The sequence below is a fragment of the Pygocentrus nattereri genome, chromosome 4 (genome assembly GCF_015220715.1).
Source record: "Pygocentrus nattereri isolate fPygNat1 chromosome 4, fPygNat1.pri, whole genome shotgun sequence".
Lineage (NCBI taxonomy): Eukaryota > Metazoa > Chordata > Actinopteri > Characiformes > Serrasalmidae > Pygocentrus > Pygocentrus nattereri.
Window position 1 is genome coordinate 19,900,701 of NC_051214.1, and position 26,024 is coordinate 19,926,724.

The 26,024-nt window shown below is 41.1% G+C and overlaps 1 protein-coding gene across 1 annotated transcript in view; it reads left to right on the forward strand.

The window, feature by feature from the left end:
- Window positions 1-26,024, forward strand: part of vta1 (vesicle (multivesicular body) trafficking 1) — a 59,771-nt gene that overhangs the window by 21,209 nt on the left and 12,538 nt on the right. The window contains exons 2-5 of the mRNA XM_017701071.2: window positions 2,308-2,402; window positions 5,051-5,178; window positions 12,861-12,936; window positions 18,348-18,459. Of these exons, the coding sequence (XP_017556560.2) occupies window positions 2,308-2,402; window positions 5,051-5,178; window positions 12,861-12,936; window positions 18,348-18,459 (411 nt within the window). The remainder of the gene's footprint in view (window positions 1-2,307; window positions 2,403-5,050; window positions 5,179-12,860; window positions 12,937-18,347; window positions 18,460-26,024) is intronic.

Genomic DNA, 26,024 nt, shown 5'->3' on the forward strand with positions numbered 1-26,024 from the left:
AACGTGCTGCATGGACGTCCACGGTCACTGGGTCTTATTTGAATTTAACAGCGCATTTTATCACAGATGAGTGGCAGCAGCGTCTCGTCTGCTCCAAACAAGAGCAGTGAATGAGAGCTGTTCAGTCCAGTTGCCGCATCACTTCCATTTGATTTATTATTAAAAGATATTGGTAAAATAATTGTGTTTCATTACAGATACTTCGCTTTACCAAGTACCAAAGTCCCCACACAGTGAGAAAATAGAAATGCTGTATAGAAAAAAAATACATCGATAATTGTTTTATAATTGCATCACAGCCTCTGAGTCGCAGTTAAATGGTGTGGTGCCTTGAGGGACTGTCCGTCATCCAGATGTTTTCAAGCCCCTCCCAAACAGTCAATGTTCATTTCAGTTGATATTGATACATATCGCGATAAATGTCAAATAATTCTTTCTTTCAACTTTGAAGGCTGATCTTTTGCTCCTGAGTGGTTAACAATCATTTAAAACTATCCTTTATGGTCAGAACATGACAAACACTCTCCAAACAGTGGAATGTTTCACAAACCTGTCACCGGAGAGTTGGAGAGAGTTTCCGATTAGCTGTTTTTACCACCTAGAAAAGCAGGGCAGACGTTGTTGTAATATACATAAAGGAAATAGATTATTTTTAGCTGCCTGGTGACGAGCGCTCGGCTACCTGGTTACACATGCTAAACTGTTTAGTTTCTCAGCAGTGTCAGCTTAATACGAACAGCAAACATCAGCGAACATCTTCCTTTTAGCTCAGTTTAAACTGAAATGGGTGCTTGTTTGATCTACAGTATCAGTTTGCTGCTTCACGTTAGCCAACTGCTAAAAACAGCCAGCCTGTGAAGATGGCACTCTCCCGCACTCCAGTGCCTCACAGCTTCCTCAGTTTACTTTCATTTAAATCAGTGCAACTCTCACTTCTGTTGCTTGTGAACAGGGCTGTAGTTGAGAGGAGCAGACATGATTTCACGCTGCTAAAGCTGGTTAGGATGTACGGAAAGAGGTGAGTTCACTGTACTGTTCATGTTGAAAAACTCAGAAGTGCGCTCTCTTGTGGCAACAGCGGAGTAGTGTCGCTTTCCTTGCAGTAAAAACACCACCAGGGCCAATAATTATGAAGGACATGGTTTGCTTAAAAATAATCAGTTAATTTCCAGTTTGTTTTTTTGCCATCTGTACAAAGGGTTCCAGTAATTATGAAGCTGACCATATAACATTTGTTTAGAATTAAGTAATAAAATAACATAAAACTACCTTATTAATCACAAAAATGGACAACCAGTTTAATTTATTGCTATTAACATTTTTAGCAGTATTATGGATTTTTGTTTAATCTCAGTGTCAGTGTTATATTGAGTTTTATAACACTTGGCATTTTCCCAGCACCAGTGCTACCTCCTCAAAATTTTTCTGTTCAGCCGTTTCATAACTCCATTTTTTTTCCATCTTTGCACCGTTTGAAAATGCGGGTTGTGAACATTACCTAACCAGTAAACCAATAGTAATGGTTCAGAATTACTTTAATGAAATGGTTCTTAGGTTAACGTACATTTTTCCTTCTCCTATAAAGCGACTATTTCAGACATTCTTTAGTTTTGTTATTGTACAAGATTTTGGTAGCGATGATTTGTTTGCTGAATATTCTTTGGCATATTGCTGTTGTCAGAAGAAAGCCTCTTATCTCTTTACAAGAGAAGGAAAAAACTGACTTATAATGCAAGTCAGTTGAACCAGACATTTTGCCAAGTAATTTTGGGCCATTACTTTTGGCCCATCTTTAAATGAAATTTATATATGATGTAAAGGACAACAGGCATTTTCAAATGAAGTCAAAAGCTGAAAAACGTCAAAAATGGAGATACGAGGTTTTCTTCCGACAGCAGTGCTTTACTTGCTTTGATCAGCTTTTTGTTGCCTGTTTAGGGCTTGTGGTCCAAACAAAGATATTGCTGGAAAGATACATTTACATTTTACATTCATGGCATTTGGCTGACGCTCTTATCCAGAGCAACTTTGATCATTTAACACAGGTAGGCGATGGTAGTGTTAGGAGACTAGCCCAAGGACTCTTATTGGTATAGTGTAGGGTGCTTGTCCAGGTTGGGGATTGAACCTCAGTCTACAGTATGGAAGGCAGAGGTGTTGCTCACTACACTACACCAACCACACTGAATGATACTGAATGATTTACTTACTTTAACCTCTGTCTTCAGTGGATTAACCCTTAGGTTTTGTTTTTCTGAGGAAATAAATCTGTCAGAACAGGAGTCATATTCCTTTTATGTGTTTCAGGTCGTCTCTATGCCATGCAGACGGGAATGAAACTGGACAGTAAAACTCCAGAATGTCGAAAGTACCTTATGAAGCTAATGGATCAGCTGGAGATGGTAAGAGTTGTCTTTAATCTTTGCTATGTTAACTGTATTATCACTATCTGTGTTACATACTACCCTAATTTTTAAAGGTCAGTGTAAAAGCAGATCGAAGGACTGAAGGAGGGAGAGGCATTACCTTGAGAGAGTAGTGGTCAGGAAGCAATGGTGACCCTGACATTAAGTGCGCCGTATTCTCATCAATTATCATTATAGACATTTCGGAACCAATTAGGCCCCCCTGGGGCCTCTGCTGCCTCTAGATGCTGGCTCTTATTTTTGCTTTAGTCTGGTTCATTAAATGTCAGCACTGCAGAAAGCCGCAGCCGGAAAAGCCTCCAGCCAGCCTCCTGGCCACATCCGGTCGAAAGGTTAAATGAAAGTTAGGCTTAGCTGTTTTTTAATCCTGTGTAAGAAAGTGGTTCTTTGATATGGCTATCTAGCATGCTGTTAAATTAATATCTCACCGGGGGGGGCGGTGCTCGAGCCTATCCCAGCAGTCTTCGGGTGAAAGGCAGGAAACACCCTGGACAGGTCGCCAGTCCATTGCAGGGCAGACAGTCACTCACACACTCAAACCTAGGGGCAATTTAGCATGTCCAATTGGCCTGACTGCATGTCTTTGGACTGTGGGAGGAAACCGGACAACCTGGAGGAAACCCACACAGATACGGGGAGAACATGCAAACTCCACACAGAGAGGACCCCGGTCACCCGGCAGGGGAATCGAACCCAGGCCCTCCTTGCTGTGAGCCGACAGCGTTACCCACCATGCCACCGTGCCGCCCTACTATACATACATAGGAACTATAATTTGGAGGAAGGAACTGAACATTAAAAGATATTAAACGTCGTGTTCACTGCCCAGTTTATTCATTTCTTACTTTATTTAACTGTTGTATTAAAGCAGTAGAACACTCGGAGTTGCTTAAATATATATACATATATATACTTCACTAGTTAAGTGATGCGTATTAATCCCACAACAGGGAAAATTCACCTCCGCATTTAACCCATCCGTGCAGTGAAACACCACATACACACTAGTGAGCACAAACACACGCTAGGGGGCAGCGAGCACACTTGCCCGGAGCAGTGGGCAGCCCTATCCACAGCGCCTGGGGAGCAGTTGGGGGATAGGTGTCTTGCTTAAGGACACCTCAGTCATGTACTGTCAGCGCTGGGGAGCGAACTGGCGACCTTCCGGTCACAGGGCCAGTTCCCTAACCTCCAGCCCATGACTGCCCCATAAATTAGAGGCTCATTTGCATATTGCAGCTTTCTGCTGTATCAGTATTGCAAAGAACAGTACTACAGTATTGATTGACAGACTATGTATCAGGAATTGAGTGCTTGCCCTCAATTTATAAAACTTTCATACTTTTAATGACCTTATGATGCCGTGATGAGCCACATTTATCATGCTGTCAGTGCAAGTATCAAGAGGTCTCAGTAACACTGCACAATACCTGTTCAGTATTTCTTTTTTCCCCCACTTAACAGTGCAGGCTTTCTTTAGTAACACTGGTCAGCCAGTTTAAAATGACTGCTGTGTTCCTCCGTGCATGAAGGACCCTTTAGCAAACTCCAAGGAATTTCTGCACAGTGACTAGATCTGGCCCTGACACTTTGATTCAGTCCACACCAGTGAGGAAACGTTCAAATTTAATCTCTAACGTTGCTCAACATGGCGTTTGCACGCTTCTTCCCCAGCTTATGGCTTTTATGTGCTTCTGCGCTGTCCAAGCACAAGCAGTGTCTGTGCTGTGTCGGACGTTTTTCGCAGGAAAGCAAGCGATTTCATTAAAACGTGAACAGTGTGGCCATTCAGGTGCCTGGGTTCCACCTGCTGAAATGTATCCAGTATTATTTGCTTTACTGATTTTACAGGGAAACCCGAAGCTCTCTAGCAGACTGTAACATCACACACCCGCAGCCACTGACCGGCTGTGGGCCTTGGGTGATGGCCATTACAAACAAGAAAATAGGCTTGACCACTGCCCCACTCTGACCTACATAGAGGAGAGTGACAGCCCTACAAATGTACTTAATTTGACTTGTCCTGTTTGTTGATGTACTCAAGTTTGTTGTTTTAGGGCTCAGCCAACATGAACACGCAATGCGGGTCTGCAGTATTTAAAAGTTGCTCTTGGCAACTGGACTTAATAATGACTGCGATAGAAGACGATGTCATGCCAAGTTGCCCGAAACTTGATGGGCATACAAAACATCTTTTCTCTAAACGATCAGCTACAAATCATAAATGTTGGGAAAAACAGTCACTGAGCTTAAAACCAGCCTGGTACACGCTTCCACTAATTGCAGACGGGCAGCTCTCCAGAGGACCCTCCATGCTCCAGTCTGTTAATTACGCTGCGCTTCTGGAGTGGAATCAAAGTGGCGGATGCATCCCAGGAATCGATGAGTCATGGAAACCAGGGCTTCTGAGAATAGCTGTCCGTCTTGGATTCATCCCACAGCGGCTTTAAACACCACCCCTCCCCACTTTATGGTGCTACACATGTAGGTCAGATTCCGAAACAACAAAAGCACGAGCAGAGTTGTTAAACTGGGAGAATTACTGTGCATTCTTTGTTTTTATGTTGACTAAGTTTGCAGTTTTGAGTACTTAAGTGAGCTTTTTGTTCTCTTTGTTGTTGCAGATGAAAAAGGAACTCCTTGACAACGAGTCAATCACTCAGGAGCTTGTCGGCCACGCCCACATCGAGAACTACGCCTTAAAAATGTTCCTCTATGCCGACAACGAAGACCGATCTGGCCGTTTCCATAAGTAAGCCTTTAAAGTGTGGAATAAACTTTTTGGGGCCACAGTTCATTATTGACACTAACATGTTTTCACGGGTTTTGACGTTTACATCAAAAATATTTTGGCATTCTTTATTGCTCTCACTGAACCGTAGCACCAAATAATCCCACCATCGGGGCTGCAGTGCATTCTGGGAGCAGGCGGCAGGGCTAAAATTAGCAACAAAGACTGGCTCTGTGCTTGGCTATTGCCTGGGAGTGAGACGGGTGTGGATTAGCCAGGTGTAGCGTTACAGGTCATGGCGGCATAATGAGGCTGTTGTGGGCAGTGACGTCACAGGCAGGGCCGAACCGGTTAACGAGTGCCAGTGAGCTGAATGCTTGGCACAGGTTTAGACCTCAGGTCTCCCAGCAAGGCACGGCTCAAAGTATTTTAGCTGCTCTTTCCCCTACATGAGACTCAGTGTTTTGCCTCAAGTGCCTCGTATTTTTTGCATTTGCAATTTCTTTCTTGTTTAGTGAAGAGTCACTTCACAGCATATCGATGAAGATTTGAGTCCAGGACATTTTGGGCTATTTTTTTTTTCCATCCATTTTGAAACGCAATGTAGTTTAAAAAAATAATAATTTACAAAGTTTTCCTATGGCAGTAACGTTATGTAGGATTTTTTATGTATTTATTTATTTACTTTTATTTGACGTGAACCCTGCAAAGTACAAAACCTTTAGAACGTATATAAGAGCAGACTTCAGCATGCTCTTATTGCTTAGCTCAGTAAACTGAAGGCTTTGAGCGATCTGGCTTAATATCACACAGGGTTGTTCAGATGGTTAGTGATGGTGTATGATCACCAAAAGTTACCAAAGACTTTTCATAGGTATTGACTAAAATACTTTTCCATCTGTTCTCGTCTATTAGTGATAGTTATTTAAACCATTGGTTCCTTCCATCATGTTATTGTACAATAGACCAAGTTGACTAACGAGGGACTGAGTATATCCTAAGGGTTTATTATAAGGGTTTATTATGATGTCGGTCCACCCTTTGCAGCTATAACAGCTTCAACTCTTCTGGAAAGGCTTTCCACAAGGGTTAGGAATGTGTTCATGGGAATTTCTGACCGTTCTTCCAGAAGCGCATTTGTGAGGTCAGACACTGATGATGGATGAGAAGGCCTGGCTCACAGTCTCCGCTCTAATTCATCCCAAAGGTGTTCTATCGGGTTGAGGTGCAGGCCAGTCAAGTTCTTCCACACCAAACTCGCTCATCCGTGTTTTTATGGACCCTGCTTTGTGTACTGGTGCGCAGTTATGTTGGAACAGGAAGGGGCCGTCCCCAAACTGTTCCCACAAAGTTGGGAGCATGAAATTGTCCAAAATCTCTTGGTGCTGAAGCATTGAGTTCCTTTCACTGGAACTAAGGGGCCGAGCCCAACTCCTGAAAAACAACCCCACACCATAATCCCCCCTCCACCAAACTTTACACTCGGCACAATGCAGTCCGACAAGTATTGTTCTCCTGGCAACTGCCAAACCCAGACTCATCCATCAGATTTCCAGATGGAGAAGCATGATTGGTCACTTCAGAGAACACATCTCCACTGCTCTAGAGTCCAGTGGCGGCGCTTTACACCACTGCATTCCATGCTTTGCATTGCGCTTGGTGACGTAAGGCTTGGATGCAGCTGCTCGGCCATGGAAACCCATTCAGTGAAGCTCTCCATGCTGTTCTTGAGCTGATCTGAAGGCCACATGACGTTTGGAGGTCTGTAGTGATTGACTCTGCAGAAAGTTGGTGACCTCTGCGCACTATGCGCCTCAGTATCCGCTGACCCCGCTCTTACAAGGCCACTTCGTGGCTGAGTTGCTGTCATTCCCAATCACTTCCACTTTGTTATAATACCACTGACAGCTGACTGTGGAATATTTAGTAGTGAGGAAGTGTGTGTGTGTGTGTGTGTGTGTGTGTGTGTGTATTATATATATACATATATAAATAAAAAAAAATGTGTATGTATGTAAATTTATATCTGTTATCAGATATTAGCTACCTCACAAATTAGAGGCTCATTTGCATATTGCTGCATTCTGCCGTATCAGTATTACACTATTGATTGACTTATGTATCAGGAATTGAGTGCTTGCCCTCATTTTCTAAAACTTTCATACTTTTAATGACCTTATGATGATGTGAGGAGTCACATTTGAAATTAGTTGCGGATTTCACTGGTAGATTCACCCACGTGACCTCCAAATGCTCAAAAACATAACACCATAAATTGAAAGCATTTTAAAGCTCTATCGAGAGTCATTCTGAATAATGCAAAAAAATTAGAAGTGCTAGCTGCTTGGTTTGGAGCGGTGTACTGCTCGCCAGGTTTGCCAGTGAGGTGGCGCTGTTCGACTTATAATGACAACAGGATATCATTTGACTGGTACATTTTATAGAAGTCATTCTCGAAAATATGTTAAAAGCACGTAGCTAATTTTCTTTTGCAAACTCTTTTCATTCCTTTTTTGTTTATTCCGTATACAGGAATGTACAAAGGTGTTTTGCTCTTAAATATTTCCCATCACAAAAAGTAAAACCCTAAAGAATGCTTTTTTTTTTTGAAGTTAATAAATTTAAACCAAAATTTAAATAAATTTAAAGTAATGTTCAAGAATAATGCCATTGTTAAATGGAAAAACATTTGCCATTGATGTGTATTTAATAATACTTTGTTCCTTAAATTAACACCACCTTCTGAATGGTTGCCTAAACTGAGATACTGTGGAACCATTGAACAGGGTGATTCCAAAAAGATTAATCTGATTTCAAAGCACCATATTTTTACAACAATGAGGCGTCTAGGAACCAATCACAATCCAATTGTAAGAGGGGGTCATGGAGTTTCTGATTGGCTCCCTTCAGACTGAGAGGAGATGAGACCCCTGAGCAGAAAGCGTTCTGCGTTCTCCACTTCAATAAGAGTGAATCCGTCATAACTGTGCGGTGGGCTGGAGGTTAGGGGAACCTGCCTTGTGGCCGGAAGGTCGCCGGTTTGATCCCCTTGGCTGACAGTCCATGATTGACATGCCCTTGAGCAAGACACCTAACCCCCAACTGCTCCCTGGGTGTTGCGGATAGGACTGTCCATCGCTCCGGGCAAGTGTGCTCACTACTAATGTGTGTTCACTGCACGGATGGGTTAAATGCAGAGGTCTAATTCCTCTGTGTGCAAAACACAGTTGGCTGATGGTTCTGAACATATCAGCTTATTTGCTTCCTCTGGGTTTCAGAACCAAAACAAAGTTTTACAAGTTATCTATAAAACAGAATTCATCTTAACCCTTAGGAGTCTTTGCTGGTCTTGCTGTTATCTTCATCGTGGGATTATGTAGTTATATAGTCTCTTACATAGTTATGCAATAAATTACGCCATTCAGTTTTCGTTCAGTGTTGACAGGTTTGAGTCTGCACTTCTTTTTTCTCTTTGTTTCAATATTAGACTAAAAAAACAATCTTAAATTTCACCAAGCTTTTGTTTTCGCCAGTGATAAAGGTTAAAGACCCCAGGCTTTGTGCATTGTGGTAACTGAACATAATGTCATAATATCCGCTCTGTCAGCAGTTTTCCGGTTCATGAAGAGCCACCAGCCTGAGAAGAACAAAGTTTTGACATTGTGCACCTTCATCTGCTCTAAAACCTCCCATCCTCTGTTTACTCATAAAGATTATGGTGTAGATCAGTCTTATGATGCTGCAAATGCCAAATCTCATGCATCCTGTCCGAGGGCGTCGCACAGCGACTCATTTAAAGATTCTGGGTTCGTTCGAAACAAAGGGGAAGGTGGAGTTTTATGTACTTTACTGCTGTAATGATTGATTATGGAGTGCTGTTTATCCAGCAGAGCGTCGTGCGGTGAACTGACAGAAATGCTGTTGTCAACAGGAGTGACTCAGAAACAGCGCAGAAGTAATACAGAAGGTGTTCTGCCCTTTTGTACCATTATGCAAGTGATCTTCAAGAGCCGGAAATGGTAGAGAGCGTCCCTGCTGCGGTCGCAGCATAATGAATATCACGAGTCAGAGGTGGCTGGAGTTTGTGCCCAGAGTTTTGACCCTTCCAGATAAGAGGCACACACTGAATACGTTTGTAAGCAGGAAACTGACTTCAAATTAATTTTGCTTTTATTCATAGGCAGCAGTGAATGAAGTACACAAACCATGTACTTGAGTTAAAGTAGTAAAATATTACTCCAGTGAAAGTAGAAGTTCCTCCCTTTAGACCTCCACTTGAGTAAAAGTACTAAAGTATTTACCTTCAAATGTACTTAAGTATAAAGTAAAAGTACTAAAAGAGTAATTATGGCTCTGATGTCCTGTTATCATTTTTATAACACGACTCGCTTCATGAACTCATTTTAGGTGAAAATCCTCCAGCGTCTCTCTTGGTAAACCAGTCTTTTAATAGAACGTCATTAATTAGTGACGCTGACGTCTATTAAAATGATCATAAGCACAAAACACTGAAGGTAAACAGTTTCCATCAGGGAGAACCGAGTGGCTCTGAAATCACTTTTTACACACAAGCAAAGTTTCAGTTTCAGATTTATTTACAACTTAGTTCCAAGTTTAAGTTTAATAAAAACTGGCTTTAAACTCAGGATCACAAATGAGCTCCTTTACTATATTGATCTGTAGGTCTCTGTTCATAAACATAAACCAGCCCAAACTAATTTACTATAAAATGAAATGGTGTTTGTAGAAATTCAGAAAAAAGCCGCGTCAGTCACGACTGCATATGTGGACATATTTCTATATTGTGCTCTATTTACACAAAGTTAGATTAGTTCATCATTTATGTTGAACAGACTCTCCCAAAATTTTATGCTGCTGTGCTGACGTTGAACCGTGTGCTGCACTGGGTCGGTATGACCAACAGGTCAAAACAAGCCCTCAACAAAGTGACCGCTGTGCCCTGATTGGTGCTCTTGCTTTTGAGCATCTTTTGTTTTGACATGTTACGTTTTTATACACACAGAAACCAAAAGGAACCACAGATTTCTCAAAATGTAGTGGAGGAAAAAGTCAGATATTAAACTTTGAAATTTAGTGGAGTGAAAGTAAAAAGTCGCCCAGAATGGAAAAACTTCAGTACAGATACACGAAAAAATACTTAAGTACAGAAACTAATTACATTTACTTAGTTACTGTCCACCACTATTTATAGGTCTTGTCACTATGATGATGAACACGGAGCCAAAGCAGAAAACAGTTGTTGAAATATTATGGAACTTGCTAAACTCCTGTCTTGCTTCTATTAATAACCGACTGCTGTGTATTTATTTGACTTATGGCCGTTTCTGTCGTCATTTGGGAGCTACTAAGCATCAGCACTTAGCAAATTTGGCCACTTTAGGCTTGTGCTTTAAAAAACATATACAGTGATCAAAAAAGACACTTGAGACAAACCAGCTAAAGTTTCATGATAGCAGGCCTAGTGGTTTTATTCATCTGTAGATGAGCATCTTCCTGTGGTCAGGTTCAGGTCAGAGGATGAATGTCTTGTGCTGAAGTCCCAGCTTTTTATTAGTAACATAGTGACATTTTATTTACATTTATTTTGTCTCGTTTTTTTTTTTTGTCCTGGGAGCAAAAGTGTCATACAGACACTGTCCAAAGGAAAACGAGTATCTCCAAAATAGAATTTAATCTCTCTAAACGCTACGCCACAGAAAGTTACTGCATGAAGTGATCATTTGCTGCCTGAGAATTTAGAGATAAAAAGTCCATAAAGATAGTTGACATCTGTGCTCGTGGGTATAATTTGGTGTGTCCATCTGAATTTACATAACCAATTCAGATTTTACTTGTAAATTCAACAGACAAACCAAAATATACCCTGGTCAATAAGGGGGGATTCCAAATTTATGCATAATTAAATGATCAAGATCAAGGTTTGATGTGGAAACTTGCTGAGAGATTACCCCTTAACTTGGTTCTTGGTTTCTCTCAAACCCTGGAGCTTTTCCAAAAGCACATGTACAACTGTAAGCTAAAGGCACTCATGAAACAACGGCCCAAGTATGTTGGGGTTGGGTCGGGTAGCAGAGCCTTGGTCAAATTAATAGAACTTTTAAGAAGAAACAGAACATTCTTGCCACCTATGAATCGAAACCAGAGTAATAACCAACGATCAGTATGTTGTACCTTTGCTCCAATGCCTCATTGTGCTTTTTGTGATTTTCAGGGAAAGTAAAATGGGAATCGAATGAGGTGTGAGCATGATTAATTCTTCCCTGGATAGCAGCAGTGCGCCTTCTGAAAGCAGGAGTGTGCCTGACACTGTGGGTCGCTGCACCGCGAGCGCCCAAAGGAAATTAAAAACACGAAGGAAACGTGTGTCCGATAATTAATATTTAAACAAGAAAACAAGTCCAGGGTCAGTGACTTTAACCAATATGGTAATGACATCATCTGTCTGAGTGAAAGTGGTACCATATGTAGAAAAAAAACAAAACCCCATTTGGAAAGTCCGAGAATCAGCAGCCGAAAAAATAAAGAACACTGCCCACCAGTACGGATTACGAGAAATACGCCAGATTAATATTCCTTTCCCATTTGAAGGAACCAGCTGGTTTTATCGGAAACTGGGCCTGTGTAAACAAGCAGTTAATTTTATGTAGTTTTTGGGGGATGCCGGGGTGACCGTTTATGGGGGCTGACCTTGAATGAGAAACTTCCTCAGCTTCTCAGTACGTTGGTTTTGCTTTCCACATTTACAGCTTCTCACAAGGCTTCGATTGACACGACTCCCGTATATCAGAGGCCCCAGGAAAGCCTGTGTTTTTAAAGCCCTACATGTTCCTGCAAGCTCTCCTGTGACTCACCTGGCTTTATGGTTCGTCTGGGTTCGCATGTCTCAGAACACCAAAGGTTTCTTTTGCCTTTTCCTGCAGACCCTGTTTGAACATCAGAGCCTAGTTTAGATTTCACGACGTTCAGGCCAAGGTTATGTTTGTTTTGGTCTAATACTTTTCAACAGCGTCGTCTTAATATCAAAGATCACATCCATCTAAAATTAGCAGCCTTAAGTGGTGTTTATCACTGTTTTCAGCACATAGTGTTTCATTCTTGAGTCCAGAAAGTTGTTTAGACGCTACACTTTTAATTTAATTTTTTTAAAACTGCTCCAGGAATGTGGAAGATTAAAATCTCTGCTGTGTTTCTGGAGAGAATTGGCAAACACGGTCACTCAAACTGCAGTGGGAGTGATTTATGGTAAAAGCCACCGTGACGGTAGAAAATCGTGTGAACTGCTGAGTGGACTGATTGTGATGGTGCTCTTCAAAGTCATTTGGAGTGTCAGCTGATGTTCAAGGAATGAGTTTAAGGCATTATAACGTGTTATTACAGTACTTTGTCAGTACTAACACTGTCTGCAGTCATAACATGGATGGATGGATGGATGGATGGATGGACGGATGGATGGACGGATGGATGGATGGATGGACGGATAGATAGACATGAAGTGAGAGATACACGAATAGATGGATATTTGCCTTTATATTTTCTTTTTTTCAGTAACTGAATAAATAGTAGGCCTTTGTCCCTTTCATTTTTTATTTATTTTTAAAGTATACTTTTAACTTGTTTCAGTTAATGTCTTTTTATTTGTTTAAAAATATTTATTAATTTATTTATCTCCCATCTTTTTCCAGAAACATGATCAAGTCTTTTTACACTGCAAGCCTCCTGTTGGACGTGCTGTCCGTGTTTGGCGAGTTGTCAGAGGAGGTAAGCCTCATGCTGCTCGTCTTCGTAGCCTCTCTGAAATGTCCCAGCCTGTTTGGACATTATCTTAATCACCGCTGTAATACGTCCTAACATTTCATCAGTGCAGTTAAACTGTCACTGTCAGATTGATGCACCACTATGAAATAATGAATCTTTACATCTCTAATAGCCAAACAGGGTAGAATGTTCAGATTATTCGTAGCCATGGCCTAAACCTCCATTGTTATGCTGATGATATTCAGTTATATCTCAGTACACACACACCTTCAGATTCCCCTCCCAGTACACTAATTCACTGTATTTCTGATTTAAAGCTCTGGATGCATAATAACTTTCTCATGCTAAGCACTGCTAAAACTGAAGTCTTCCTGGTTGGCCCTAAAGCTCTGCTATCAAAGTCATCCGATTTTTCAGTTAGTATTGATGGCCTGCTCGTTAAGCCTGCACCTGTCGTTAGAAATCTTGGTGTTTTACTCGACTTATCACTCAATTTTGATCTGCGCATCAAATTCCTCACCAAGACTGCATTCTTTCACTTCCGTAACATTGCTCATCTCCGACCGTTCCTGACTGATAAAGATGCCAGAACTCTGGTTCATGCCTTTATTATGTCCTGCATTGACTACTGTAACTTCCTCTTTGTTGGTCTCACTGTAAAGTCTGTCCAAAAGCTACAGTACATTCAGAGCTCTGCAGCTAGAGTTCTCACCCACACTAAGCGTTCAGCTCACATCACCCCCGTTCTCTCAGCTACACTGGCTACCGTTCCCGTCCCGTATAAAGTTTAAAATCTTACTTCTCACTTTCAAAGCTTTACATATCCTTGCTCCCCCCTACCTCAGAGAACTGCTGACCTCTTACACTCCCACTCGCTCTCTCAGATCTTCTAGCAATACCTTACTTGCTGTTCCTCGCACCAGACTTTCCACCTTGGGAAGGGAGGTCCTTTAGTGCCATGGCCCCCCCAAACTCTGGAATTCTCTTCCTCAATCCATCAGGGACTACTCTTCTCTTTCTTCTTTTAAATCTGACTTAAAGACTTTTCTCTTTACTGCACATTTCCTTCCTCCTCCTCTGTATAGTTTTTTTTTTTTTTTTTTTTGCTATGTGAAGCGACCTTGGGTTTGTGAAAGGCACTATATAAATGTAATTTATTATTATTATTATTATTATAACTCAGGGGATGGCAACCCAAACGTTAAGAAGAGCCAAGTTTCAACAAAAATGTAACCACCTTTGGAGCCAGGGCATTCCATGTCCACTTTGCTGTAAATATGTCTCAGTATGTGCTAATGCACTATTATAGGTTCAAAATCTAATATGAAAGTTTTTTTCCTCACATCTCCTGCAGGAAAAAAGTTAAACAGTTTCTTCTAAAATGACTCTCAATCTTCAACTTTTACGGGGCTGAAGTCGCTTCTCATTTGCAAGCTTCTTTTTTGCATTTTCCCGTTCCACCTTAAATGAATGTTGCTAACTATGTAGGCAACTGTTACACCATTTAAGTTGGAACAAACAAGAAGCTGGAGAGCGTGACACTGACTTCAGCTTCAGGACTTTTTGGTGTTTGTCAGTTTCTCGTTGCAGATTAAATGTATCAGGAGACCAGCTAGAGTGATTATAAACACTGTCAATTCATCTCTAAATTATCGATGTTTGTCTTTTTCGTGTGGGCATTCGTGGGCTGAGGGTCAGGGAACCGGCCCTGTAACCGGAAGGCTGCCGGTTCGATCCCCAGAGCCAGTAGCATGCGACTGAGGTGTCCTTGAGCAAGACACCTAACCCCCAACTGCTCCCTGGGCGCTGTGGATAGGGCTGCCCACCCTGGGCTGATTATTCAGTTATTAATCTAAAGTTTTATTCAGTAATGTCCCTGAAATGTGTACTTTAAATAGTTTAGAGTTGAGGAATTGAACTGTAGAACCACAGAAGAGCCCTTTCAGTTCACTGGGCTAACTGGACTCAACAGCACCACCTGACACGCTAGCGCCCCTCAACCTGAAAGCCACACAGAAACCAGCAAAGATGGAAAGAACTGAGCATGGTGAAAAGCAGCAGCCAAAACTGCGCCTCGCCACTCACAGTGTACACAGTGCAGCTTTCGCCAGTGCCGATTCTTGGGAAACCCGTGCCTGGAAAGTGTGGGTAATACTGGCCCACCAGCAGAGCCGGCCTCTGATACTCTCTTTCCAGTGTGCCTATTAGACCATCATTGCTTGGTCTCCATGGTTGCAAATGTCTTTCTTTCTTTCTTTCTTTCTTTCTTTCTTTCTTTCTTTCTTTCTTTCTTTCTTTCTTTCTTTCTTTTTTTTTTTTGAATACAGAGGGAAGTGACCTGTGTCTGAGGATGGACAATGTTTCATTGAGTGCTGGTCACTCCCTAAGGGCCAGACATTTTCCTGCTGTAGAGTGTGATTGGCCTGGCTGTTTTAACTGTGCGCCTTGTCAAGCTTGTAAAGCTAACCCAGACAATGGCTCCTCAGAATCAGTCCTCCATTATAGTGCTGCTTCTCTCCAAGTGGGCCACAATGAAGTCGTGCCATATTGGATTACTTGTAGAAAGGGATCATTTTAGCACCGGACTTAAGGGGACCCTGCACTAGTGGATATATAAGAAGGTAGTGAGTGGTAAAAGGAGCTCAAAGAAACTTTATTGAATTAGCTGCTACGTTTGTAAGTTGGAAATCTTTAGTCCGCTCAGAAACATGCATATTGATTTGCATTATTCCTTATTATTCATTCAAAAAACATTAAAAAGGCTGATTTTTATTACCAGCAGCGTGGAAGCTGCACAATATTTTCTTAATTGTCACGATATCGACCTTTGAAAATATCACACAATATGCAATATGTACGATATGCAAATGTGCCTCTAGCTTGTCACACTGTAAAACCTGATTAGTTAATCTATAACTAAACTGATTTCCTCAAATGTTTTAAGTCCAGTAACTCATTTTCACTGAAGAAAGTGGACTACACTAAAAGTGGATTTGTTTTGTTGATATTAAAATGAGCACTGGGGACTTACGTTTAAGCTGTTCTAACTCAAAATAACGGATTAATAGTAGATTACATTTACCAGTATGCTATCATTTTCAATAATTCCTGTTGTACTGCAGAGATATGAGCATAGACGTTTGTAACAAGGTCTTGTCCAACTTAAGTTCACCACAGACCATCTCGCTGAAGACTGACGATGTAGTCCCAATGTAGCAGAACCACCCAGCAGAGACGAACCTGGTAACTCAGCTCTGCCAAGTGATTTTTGATCAGTACTGATTGTTATGAATCACAAAAGTTTATAAATCTACTTGAGACAAGGGAAGGTAAGCTGGGGAGAATGACAACACAGACATGAAGAGACCCGCCCAATATGCAAATATGGTACTAAGAGCCAATAGGAATGATGTGAGTTTTACTCATGAAGGTTGTATTGACCAAACATTTATCAGGTAAAACTGAGAGTTTAAACTAAACTGCAATACGTTTCTTCAACTCACAAATCCCATTTGATGGAACGGAAAATCATTCATATCCAAGTCAGTTAAATGTACACATTTCTGCCGTCTGTCACATTAAGCCACACACGATTTTCTACGGTCTTTAAAAACAAACCATTATTGGCCTGTTTGTATTTGCATGTAAAATTATGTTAAATAAAAATAGTGAATATTGTGCATTTAAATAGTTACCTCAAAAATAGTTCAAAATAAACAAATTTTACCCAAAATGATCTCAGTAATTAATTTTTAAGTTCATTTGATTTTTCCAGATTAAATTTCTCCAAATTTTTTGTCGTATTCAAGTTTTTTAACTTGAATTTTTATTAACTAACTTATTTCATTAAGATGTGCAGTGAGTTTTACAGTGTACGATACCAAAATGTTGGCAGTCGAGATCAAAACCTGTGGGATTCTATTCTTTATGATCCAAAACCACCAGTGAACTTACACACGTCTTCTGAGTTCCACTGCTCCACAGCCCACTGTGAGCTTCGTACCCTCTAACCAACACGTGGCATTGGGCTTAGGCTCATGTCCATGCTGCTCTAGAACGTCCCATTTCGTTGGAAATACTTTTCTGAGGAGATTTTACAAGCACAGCTGAACATCTTTGTACAGTTTGTTTGACAGTTTAATGTACAAACATTCACTTTCATTCACCTTTTCACCTTCTTCCCTCCAAGCTTACAGTGCTTCACTTTCATGTAACTTCAGTTTTTACACATTCTTAGTTTTTATTGCTTCATTGTTACAATATCAGTTTTCATGTAATATAGCAGTTACAGATCTATAAACTGAAAGTTGAATGATGTTCTGTTCTCTCTGGAAACATTGTGAAGTTTATATACACTTATATAAACAATAATAATAATAATATACAGTGATTCAAAAAGATTGATCCGATTTCAAAACAATTTATTTCTCTTGTAAATCGTTACAGATCAATGCAGTGAACTGTAAACGGTTTAAATGAGCATAAAGTTTATTATGTAATTGTACAAGGTCTCAGTCTGAACCTCCTCCAGCTGTACGGACATCAACACCACAGTCAAACTCATCCCATACTGGATTGAGCCTGTCGGGCGTCGCTGCACTCACGGCTCTTTCAGTGTGATTTCGGAGATCATCCAGTGCTGTGGAACCAACGACGAACGCTCTGAGCTGTTGGAGCTTCACTGCCCACGAAAATCACGCTGCACAGTTATGACGGATTCACTCTTATTGAAGTGGAGAACACAGAACGCTTTCTGCTCAGGGGTCTCATCTCCTCTCAGACTGAAGGGAGGCAGTCAAAAACTCTTTGACCCCCTCTTACAATTGGATTGTGATTGGTTCCTTTGAAATCGAATTAATCTTTTTCATCCTGTATATTTATTTTATTTTCATTTGTTTTCTAATAAAACTACTGATTGTTTTTACCAGGCATCTTGTTTTGGCAAAACAGACTTTGACCAAATAAATAAAAATCAAAATACATTTTTGGTGCAGTAAATAGAAATGCATCACATCATGATGCAAAAACCAGTGTAACATTACGGTGTTTGTTACTACATTAGTACTGTTCTTGTTGAAGTAGAGAATCTTCTGAATCTGTCAGTGTGTTCCAGTCAGCCAGACTATGTCAGTAAAACCCGCGAGTAGTATATCCATTTCAAAGCTTCCCAGTGTTTCTTTGAGGACTCACTCACAATTGTTCATTCCTCAATCAGTCATTTCCACTTAAGTGTTGACCCAGACTTCAGTGCTGCAGTGAAGGTTTTCGCCATCTCAGGCCAAATTCAGCCCCAAAAGCCAAACAGTCTTAGCTTAATCTCCTCCTGCAGCCTCCTATTGTGTTGCTGCGAGAGAGCCGTAATTGGCCTGGCTTATCTTAATCATTCTCACTCTTGACCCCCCACCCTTCTCCAGAACATCCAGCACAGGAAGTATGCGAGGTGGAAGGCAACCTACATCCACAACTGTCTGAAGAATGGCGAGGTGCCTCAGGCTGGCCCGATTGGAATGGAAGGGGAAGCATATGGTAAGTTCTGATATAATATCAGTAGACCCCCACCACAATCTCACACCCCCAAACCAAACAAATGACTTATGCTAACAAAATACACTCCAACTACAGCCTTTCCTCCAGCTTGAGTTTGGCTTCCTCATTGCAAGCCAGCCAGGCCTGAAGCGGCAAAGGTTAGCATTTTGTGTGCCTTATCAGATTGAGAGAGGCTGGAACTAAAATGCTGGCAGCTGTTTACGTGCTACGATTCTTTTTCTTTTTGCTATCTCGCCACAGTATCGGCACGGTCTCCCTCTGTAATAGCGTGAAAATGATCTGCTAATGCATGACCTATGCGCTTTTGAAGGTTAGGATCGTCATTAAGAAAACCAAAGGGCTCTTTCATTAGGGTTCTGCTTTGTGCTGACTATACTGAGTGGACGTGAATAAGCAGCTGTTTTTGTTTATGTTTTACATAGAAATGTCAAAATGTGCATGTAGCACGATAATAATTTTAGATCAGTTGAATTTTACCTTCTTGATGAATCAGCAGCAGTATATTATTAACGGTACAACAATAAATAGAATCCAATAAACACACCTATTTGTGTGCTGTTGCTTTCCACATGCCGTTGCCTTAAAACGACCTTTCATGGTTTAAATTTCTGTCTTAACTACCAAGCACAAAGTCAGAAAAGATGATGTGTGTGTTATTCAGTGGTCTGCTCGACCCACCACATTATTTTTGTTCTAAATCAATACAGCCATAGTAATTTATGTAAAAAATACCAGATGTTTAAAATATCACAAGTGTCCAGCATGGGGTTCTGCTTTAGCAGCTGTAGCCAGTCAGCAGCCTGTCCATGTTGTCCACCCAAATACACACACACACACACACACACACACACTCACGCACACACACCCACTCTAACAGCAGCCCAACACCACATGTGTAATATAAATGTGTGTGGAGTGAAGACACTGAAAATGGGTTATTTTATGTTCTTCACAGAAAATGAGCAAAGACCAAGAATCTAAGGGTAAAATAATAATAAATCACATCATTTTTTTCTTTTAGTAAACACTGAAAACTGGTCCCACAGACCTGAACACCACACAGGAGTCAACGGAAAATGACACCAAATACACCTTTTATAAACTAAATGCTTATCTGATTTGTGGCCATGTGGCTTTAATGTGGTGCTCAGATCAGAATTCATGTGCTTTTTTCCCCACTGATCATGCGGCATCATTTAGCATTACCATGGCAACAGCACTGAACTGAAGTTAAAGCCTGTAAACGGTGGAAAAGCAGCTCACATCTCACCTTTTTCTCCTTCGTCTGGCTCTAATAATGAAGCTGAGAGCCGATCAGAGTTAATGATCTTCTCAGCGAAGCTCGTTCTGCTCGTTAGTTTGTGCTGATGATGCAGTGATTGTCACGTGACAGATGAGTAGGAGGAGCTCATGAGGGTCATTTCAGGACGCCGGTTCATCACGTTAATGACTGATTTGAATCACTTTCCTAAACGAGTGTGAACCAACGAGTCAGAGATCGGATCTGAACGTAGCCAGTCTTGCATGGTTGTTAGGAGTCCCGTTTATGTAATCTAACTATCCGTTTGTAAGCTACATCTAACTTTTCATCATTTTTGCACTCCAGTTTTGAAAACTCCATTTTAAAATTTATTTTCCTTTGACTTTCCTCTTCCTCATGCAAGTGATGTATCACACGTGTAATCTCATCAAAAATAAGTTCATTAGTTATTATAGCGGCAAGTAAGAGAGAAATTTGCAAGACTGCTCATGTGTGAATGTTATCTAGGTGAAACGGATCATGATGACTGACTCTTTTAGACTTTACTGACACTGACTCAATTGCTGTTTGATTGGACATGAAACAAATGTAGTACTGTATGTGTTTACCTATATTTATGTATTTAATTTTTTGTTTAAATATTCTTATTTTGTAATTGTCAGTTAAGTTTAATTTTAAACTTTTTTGTGTGTGGGGGTGTGGGATGTGATGAAGTCCAGGTGATGCTGTTTACATGTAGTAAACATGTTGCAGTGGGCCAAGGAAGAGGAAACAATTAGAGTTTGATACACAGGCCCTCAGACCAACAACACAGCACATGCAGAGGTCATTTACTCATTTACGTAGAGGTTTTTCTCTCATACATATACAGTTAATTTAGAAAGAGGAGTCCCATCACCTCGTCTTCCTGAGGAGCAGAACGTGTGAAGTGGTATGGCGGTATGTGATTTGAGAGTGTAAATAATTTTATTTATTTATTTTTTATTTTTTTTTTAGATTAAAATCATATTTATATTCATTTATAGTCTCAGGCCGGAATAAAAAGATGATTCCTGTGCTGATTGAGCTGCTGCATGTTTGTTTGCTGAGAGGCACTGAGGGTGGATGGCTCGTCGTTACGTTTAGCTCACTCTGCTCCCCTTGCAACAGCTGCTGGGCGGGCTGCTTTTGACTTGACCCTTCTCATGTCGGGGATGAAGTCATCTGTAGATTCATCCTTAGGGACATGCACACGTGCAAACTCGCAAAGATACAAACTCGGAATATGGCCCATACTTCTTTTTTGTTTATCGCTCAGTGTGTTCCAGATTGGATCCAGGTTAATTTCCCTCTCCGTTGTATGTTTTGTAGGAGAAAGGAAAACATTCTATGTTCTTGTGGTGATTTTATTTTCGGTAATTTGGTACCACTTGTATAGGGAGTGCACTAATTATAAATTTTGAGTGGATTTTCAATGAAATTATAACTGGAATTACTGACAATAAGGGCAATAACAAACAACTAGATGTATGTAAACAAATTTTAAGTCGGCTTGACAAAGATTTTTGAAGTCCCTGAGTAGCCAGGTTGTTGGTCATTGATGTCTATGTATGTATGTAAAACAATGCTTGAAAGAACGTATGAAACGTGATGGTTCCAAAAGGACAGGCACGTTATTCCCATACAGGCTTTATGAGTATGCCAAGTTTTGTGGCTCTAACTCGAACAGACCAGTGATAACGGACACAAGAAAAGAGTAGAATAAGTCCGTTGGCTTGGTCGAGCCTAGTTAAAGGGTGTTTTCACACTTGGGCCGTTCCAGTGTCTGAAGTGGACTTGGGTCACTGAGTCATGGTTTCTTTTGCATATGTGAACATGGCAACCGAACTCTTTTGTTCTTTTGTAGTTCATTTTGTGGTTCGATTGATTTGTGTATTGTGAAAACAAAACAGCCCCAGTCCGCTTTACACTTTTTGATAGTGTGCAATTTGCTTTATGGTGAAGATTTCAAGGCTTACCGTACACACAGCCGTTGTCTTCCAGCATTTTAGCAGGTAAAAACAGACCAAGGATCATCTATAAGGTTCTACTGTCCATGATCTGCAACAAGACAGCAGCACTGACATACACTATATTGCCAAAAGTATTCACTCATCCAACTTCCTTGGCTACAGGTGTATAAAACGAAGCCCCTAGGCCTGCAGACTGCTTCTACAAACATTAGTGAAAGAATGGGGTCAGCGGGTGCTGAGGCGCATAGTGTGCAGAGGTCACCAACTTTCTGCAGTCAATCGCTGCAGACCTCCAAACTTCATGTGGCCTTCAGATCAGCTCAGGAACAGCGTAGAGAGCTTCATGGAATGGGTTTCCATGGCCAAGCAGCTGCATCCAAGCCTTACATCGCCAAACGTAATGCAAAGTGTGGAATGCAGTGGTGTAAAGCGCTGTCACAGGACTCTAGAGCAGTGGAGACATGTTCTCTGGAGTGACCAATCACACTTCTCTGTCTGGCAATCCGATGGATGAGTCTGGGTTTGGTGTTAGCCAGGAGAACGGTACTTATCTGACTGTATTGTGCCAAATGTAAAGTTTGGTGGAGGGGGGATTCATGGTGTCGGGTTGTTTTTCAGGAGTTGGGCTCGGCCCCTTAGTTCCAGTGAAAGTTAATGCTTCAGCACTAAGAGACTTTGGACAATTTCATGCTCCCAACTTTGTGGGAACAGTTTGGGGACGGCCCCTTCTTGTTCCAACATGACTGCGCACCAGTACACAAAGCAGGTCCATAAAGACATGGATGAGCAATTTTGGTATGGAAGAACTTGACTGGCCTGCACAGAGTCCTGACCTCAACCCAACAGAACACCTTTGGGATGAATTAGAGTGGAGACTGTGAGCCAGGCCTTCTCATCCAACATCAGTGTCTGACCTCACAAATGTGCTTCTGGAAGAACGGTCAAAAATTCCCATAAACACACTCCTAACCTTTGTTCGAAGCCTTTACAGAAGAGATGAAGCTGAAATCGCTCAGATTTGCTTGAGAGGAAATATCCATGCGTTTTGTACTACACCACAGGTGGCGCCCAAGAGCAGTGAAGCTTGTGGAACCCGAACCCATTAGCTCCATGTCCAGGATGAGAGCTTCGCTGAAAAGGATTTTGAAGAATGGCCATATAAAAGACAACTGTTATGCCCGTTGACCAAGAGGGCACTTGTACAAAGATAGAGGCTCAAGTCCCCATTAGGGTGTCTCTGTGAACATGCCTGCCTCCTCATGCAGCTTTACTCTGCAGACATTACAGATTTTCACAGTACAAGTAGAGTTAAAAGCGTTTGATGAGTAGTGCTGTTATGGTTGTAGCCACATTCTTTCTTACTGAGGCCTTCAGTGAGCAGCTGGGCCCCCCCGCTAAAGCGGTGACCTCATGCTAGGTTATTCCTAATAATGCGTACAGTCCCCAGCAGAAAGCTGACATAATTCTCTTGGCCTTATTGAGTCACAGTGCCTTATCAGAGGATCTCCGGGTTTGCACATGTCTGTCAGATGGGCCGCTCAGAGGAGGTCCTTTCACAGTAAATGGATTTGTCTGTGCCGCATAACCAGCATCACAGGATTGTGTAACATCACATTCGTAATGGGTCTGCTGATCAAATGAGGCATTACTAACGTGATGAGCAGTCTGTCAAAACTAAACCTTCACGGTACATTCCAGCCAAGACCCCAGAGCTGAAGTAAAAGGTACAGTCTGTTCTGTTGCTGTAGATGGAAGGTTCTAAGCTGGGGGCCGCACAGCATATTGTGTTTATACTAGAGGGTTAATACATTAGACAGGTGGAGAGACAGAACTTTATTGATCCTGCAGGGAAACTGCAGTATTTCAGTAGCCAGATTATTACACACAGATGATTACACATAAGCTTACATAAACTATGCAGAAAGCTACAAAATGGAAATAAATCTAGACAAGTTAAAGTTCAAGAGAAATAAAGTATAAAAGTATCTATTTACATATTCACGTCATATGAGACAGATTCGCTGTATTTACAGACAGCAGGTACTGAGTGGTATGAGTTCTAACAGCACTTATTAAAGATATGACTAACTTTGAGGTCCCTCAGTATTGTAGTGTAAAGTGTCGTTACAGTAATATTTGTGATGTATTGCACAGTGTATATTAATCAGAGAGGAGATACTGTGATGTGGTTCAGTTCAGACAGCAGAGGATCAGTACCGTCTGCAGTAAGGAGACTTGTTGTAGAGCCTTATACCAGTAGGTAAGAAAGATCTGACACAGCCTCTCTCACACAGCACAGCTGTAACAGACACCACTGAATGAGCTTCTCTGTTCATCCAGTGTAGCATGCAGAGGGTGTGAGGTGTTGTCCAAGAACATTAACACTCACGATTCATCTAGAAACCTTGACGCATTATTTTTTTTAACGGACGTTAATCATAAGTGGGGTGTAGTGGGGTAACACCTCTGCTTTCTACGCTGTAGACTGGGGTTTAATGCCCCACCTGAATAACCACCCTACACTATACCAATAAGAGTCCTTGGGCAAGACTCCTAACACCACCTTCGCCTACATGTATAAAAATGCTCAAATTGTAAGTCACTCTGGATAAGAGTGTCTGCCAAATACCGTAAAATTTAAGTTAGACCCTGACTTCCTCCCATAATTCCTGTGCAGATTTACTGAAAGGCACAAACATAAATAGGAAGACAGAGGAAAAGTCTCCTTCAATGCTGAACGGGAGGTTTCGTTTTAAAAAGCTTCCAGATGGAAGTTTTGTCTGGAACTGGACTAAAGCACACCACTGTAGGAACAGATAGAGATCGCAATATGTTCACGGCAGCAGAGAATCTACCGTTTAAGTATATTTACAGTCTTTGCAGCACGTATTAGATACGCCATATTTATGCCTGTTATTGCACATTAGCACTGTCCGTTTTCCACTATATATCTAATTGAATGTCTATCTACCCGTCCACCCGCCCATCAATGAGAAGCTGACTTCAGCCTGATAAAAATTCGAAAGTCAACAGACATTTTACAAGAAACTTCTAATTTTGTGGAAAGGTTTCCTGCTGGAGATGCAAGAAAAGCAGTTGTAGCTGAGTTAAAGCTTAAAGGAGAGCAAAGTAAGCCTGTGTGTTTCGTTTATATTTTTAGCCTATACCAAAACACATTTTCAGCCAAGATGGTGAAACGTTATTTCAATAAAATGCACATTAAATGTTGTGAATTCCAAGGTGGTTTGATTTTTGTTGATACTTGACAACGCAGGGTGCGCCTGCCTTAGATGATCAACCATTCCCTGTCGATGTAAACCGGCTTTATTTTTTTATTGTTTTTATATGTCGTTAATACCTTGTAATGTTTAGAACATTTAAAGCTTTAAACATTTATTCAAAGGAGTAAATAAAACGACAAATTACAAAGACAATTGCCTCCCGGTGCGTCCTGGGTTTCAGTCGTGAGCGGATTCGATCCGTCTGCGTGTGCTGAGCTCTGTAAATACTCTGACTGTGAGGCAGATCGCTTTCCTGCTATTAGTGCTTTAACTGATCTTAATGTCTTATGTGTCATTTGTATTTGACATCTTTTTATACCAGCTTAATGCACTAAAAAGCCTAACTGATTAGTATCTTGACTGTCATCACCGTATAATTAGGAAATGAATTCATTGGACTGAAAACTGGTCCATTTAAAGAGCAGGACAATCTAGTAGCACTTTATTTGGATGGTCCACTGTAGATGCTCAGCATGTCTTTAAGTAACATTCAACTAAATATCTATTAAATGAAACAACTTCAAGTTCAATATGAAACTTTTATTAAATCTAACCCTAACCTTAACCTCAGGGCAAAACCTATACCTAACCATAACCATATTGTTGTTGATAATCAGCTGAACATCACAAGAAAGTTTGTTAGTGATTTAGGGATCTGTAAAGCATCTACAGGGGACCATCCAAATAAAGTGTGACAAACTCTCTGTGGACGTGTTTCAGATTAAACAGTGCGCGTATTTATGCTTCTTGGTCTTACCTGATATGAGTATTTGGTGCAGAAGTGAAGTTCACATTCAGTAGAGAGAGAAAGTCTCTTTAGATTTTATCATCTGTCTGCAGAACCACAGTCTGAGAACCTGACACTGCCAGCATTTGATTGAGGGCTGTTTGGGTTTAACAGTTAAAACATGGCTGTTTTGTATCACTCATGGATTTTATATCATTTACATCGACTCTTCTTGATGGTTCCAAGGAACATTCCAGCACTCCTGTCCTGCATCAGATGAGATT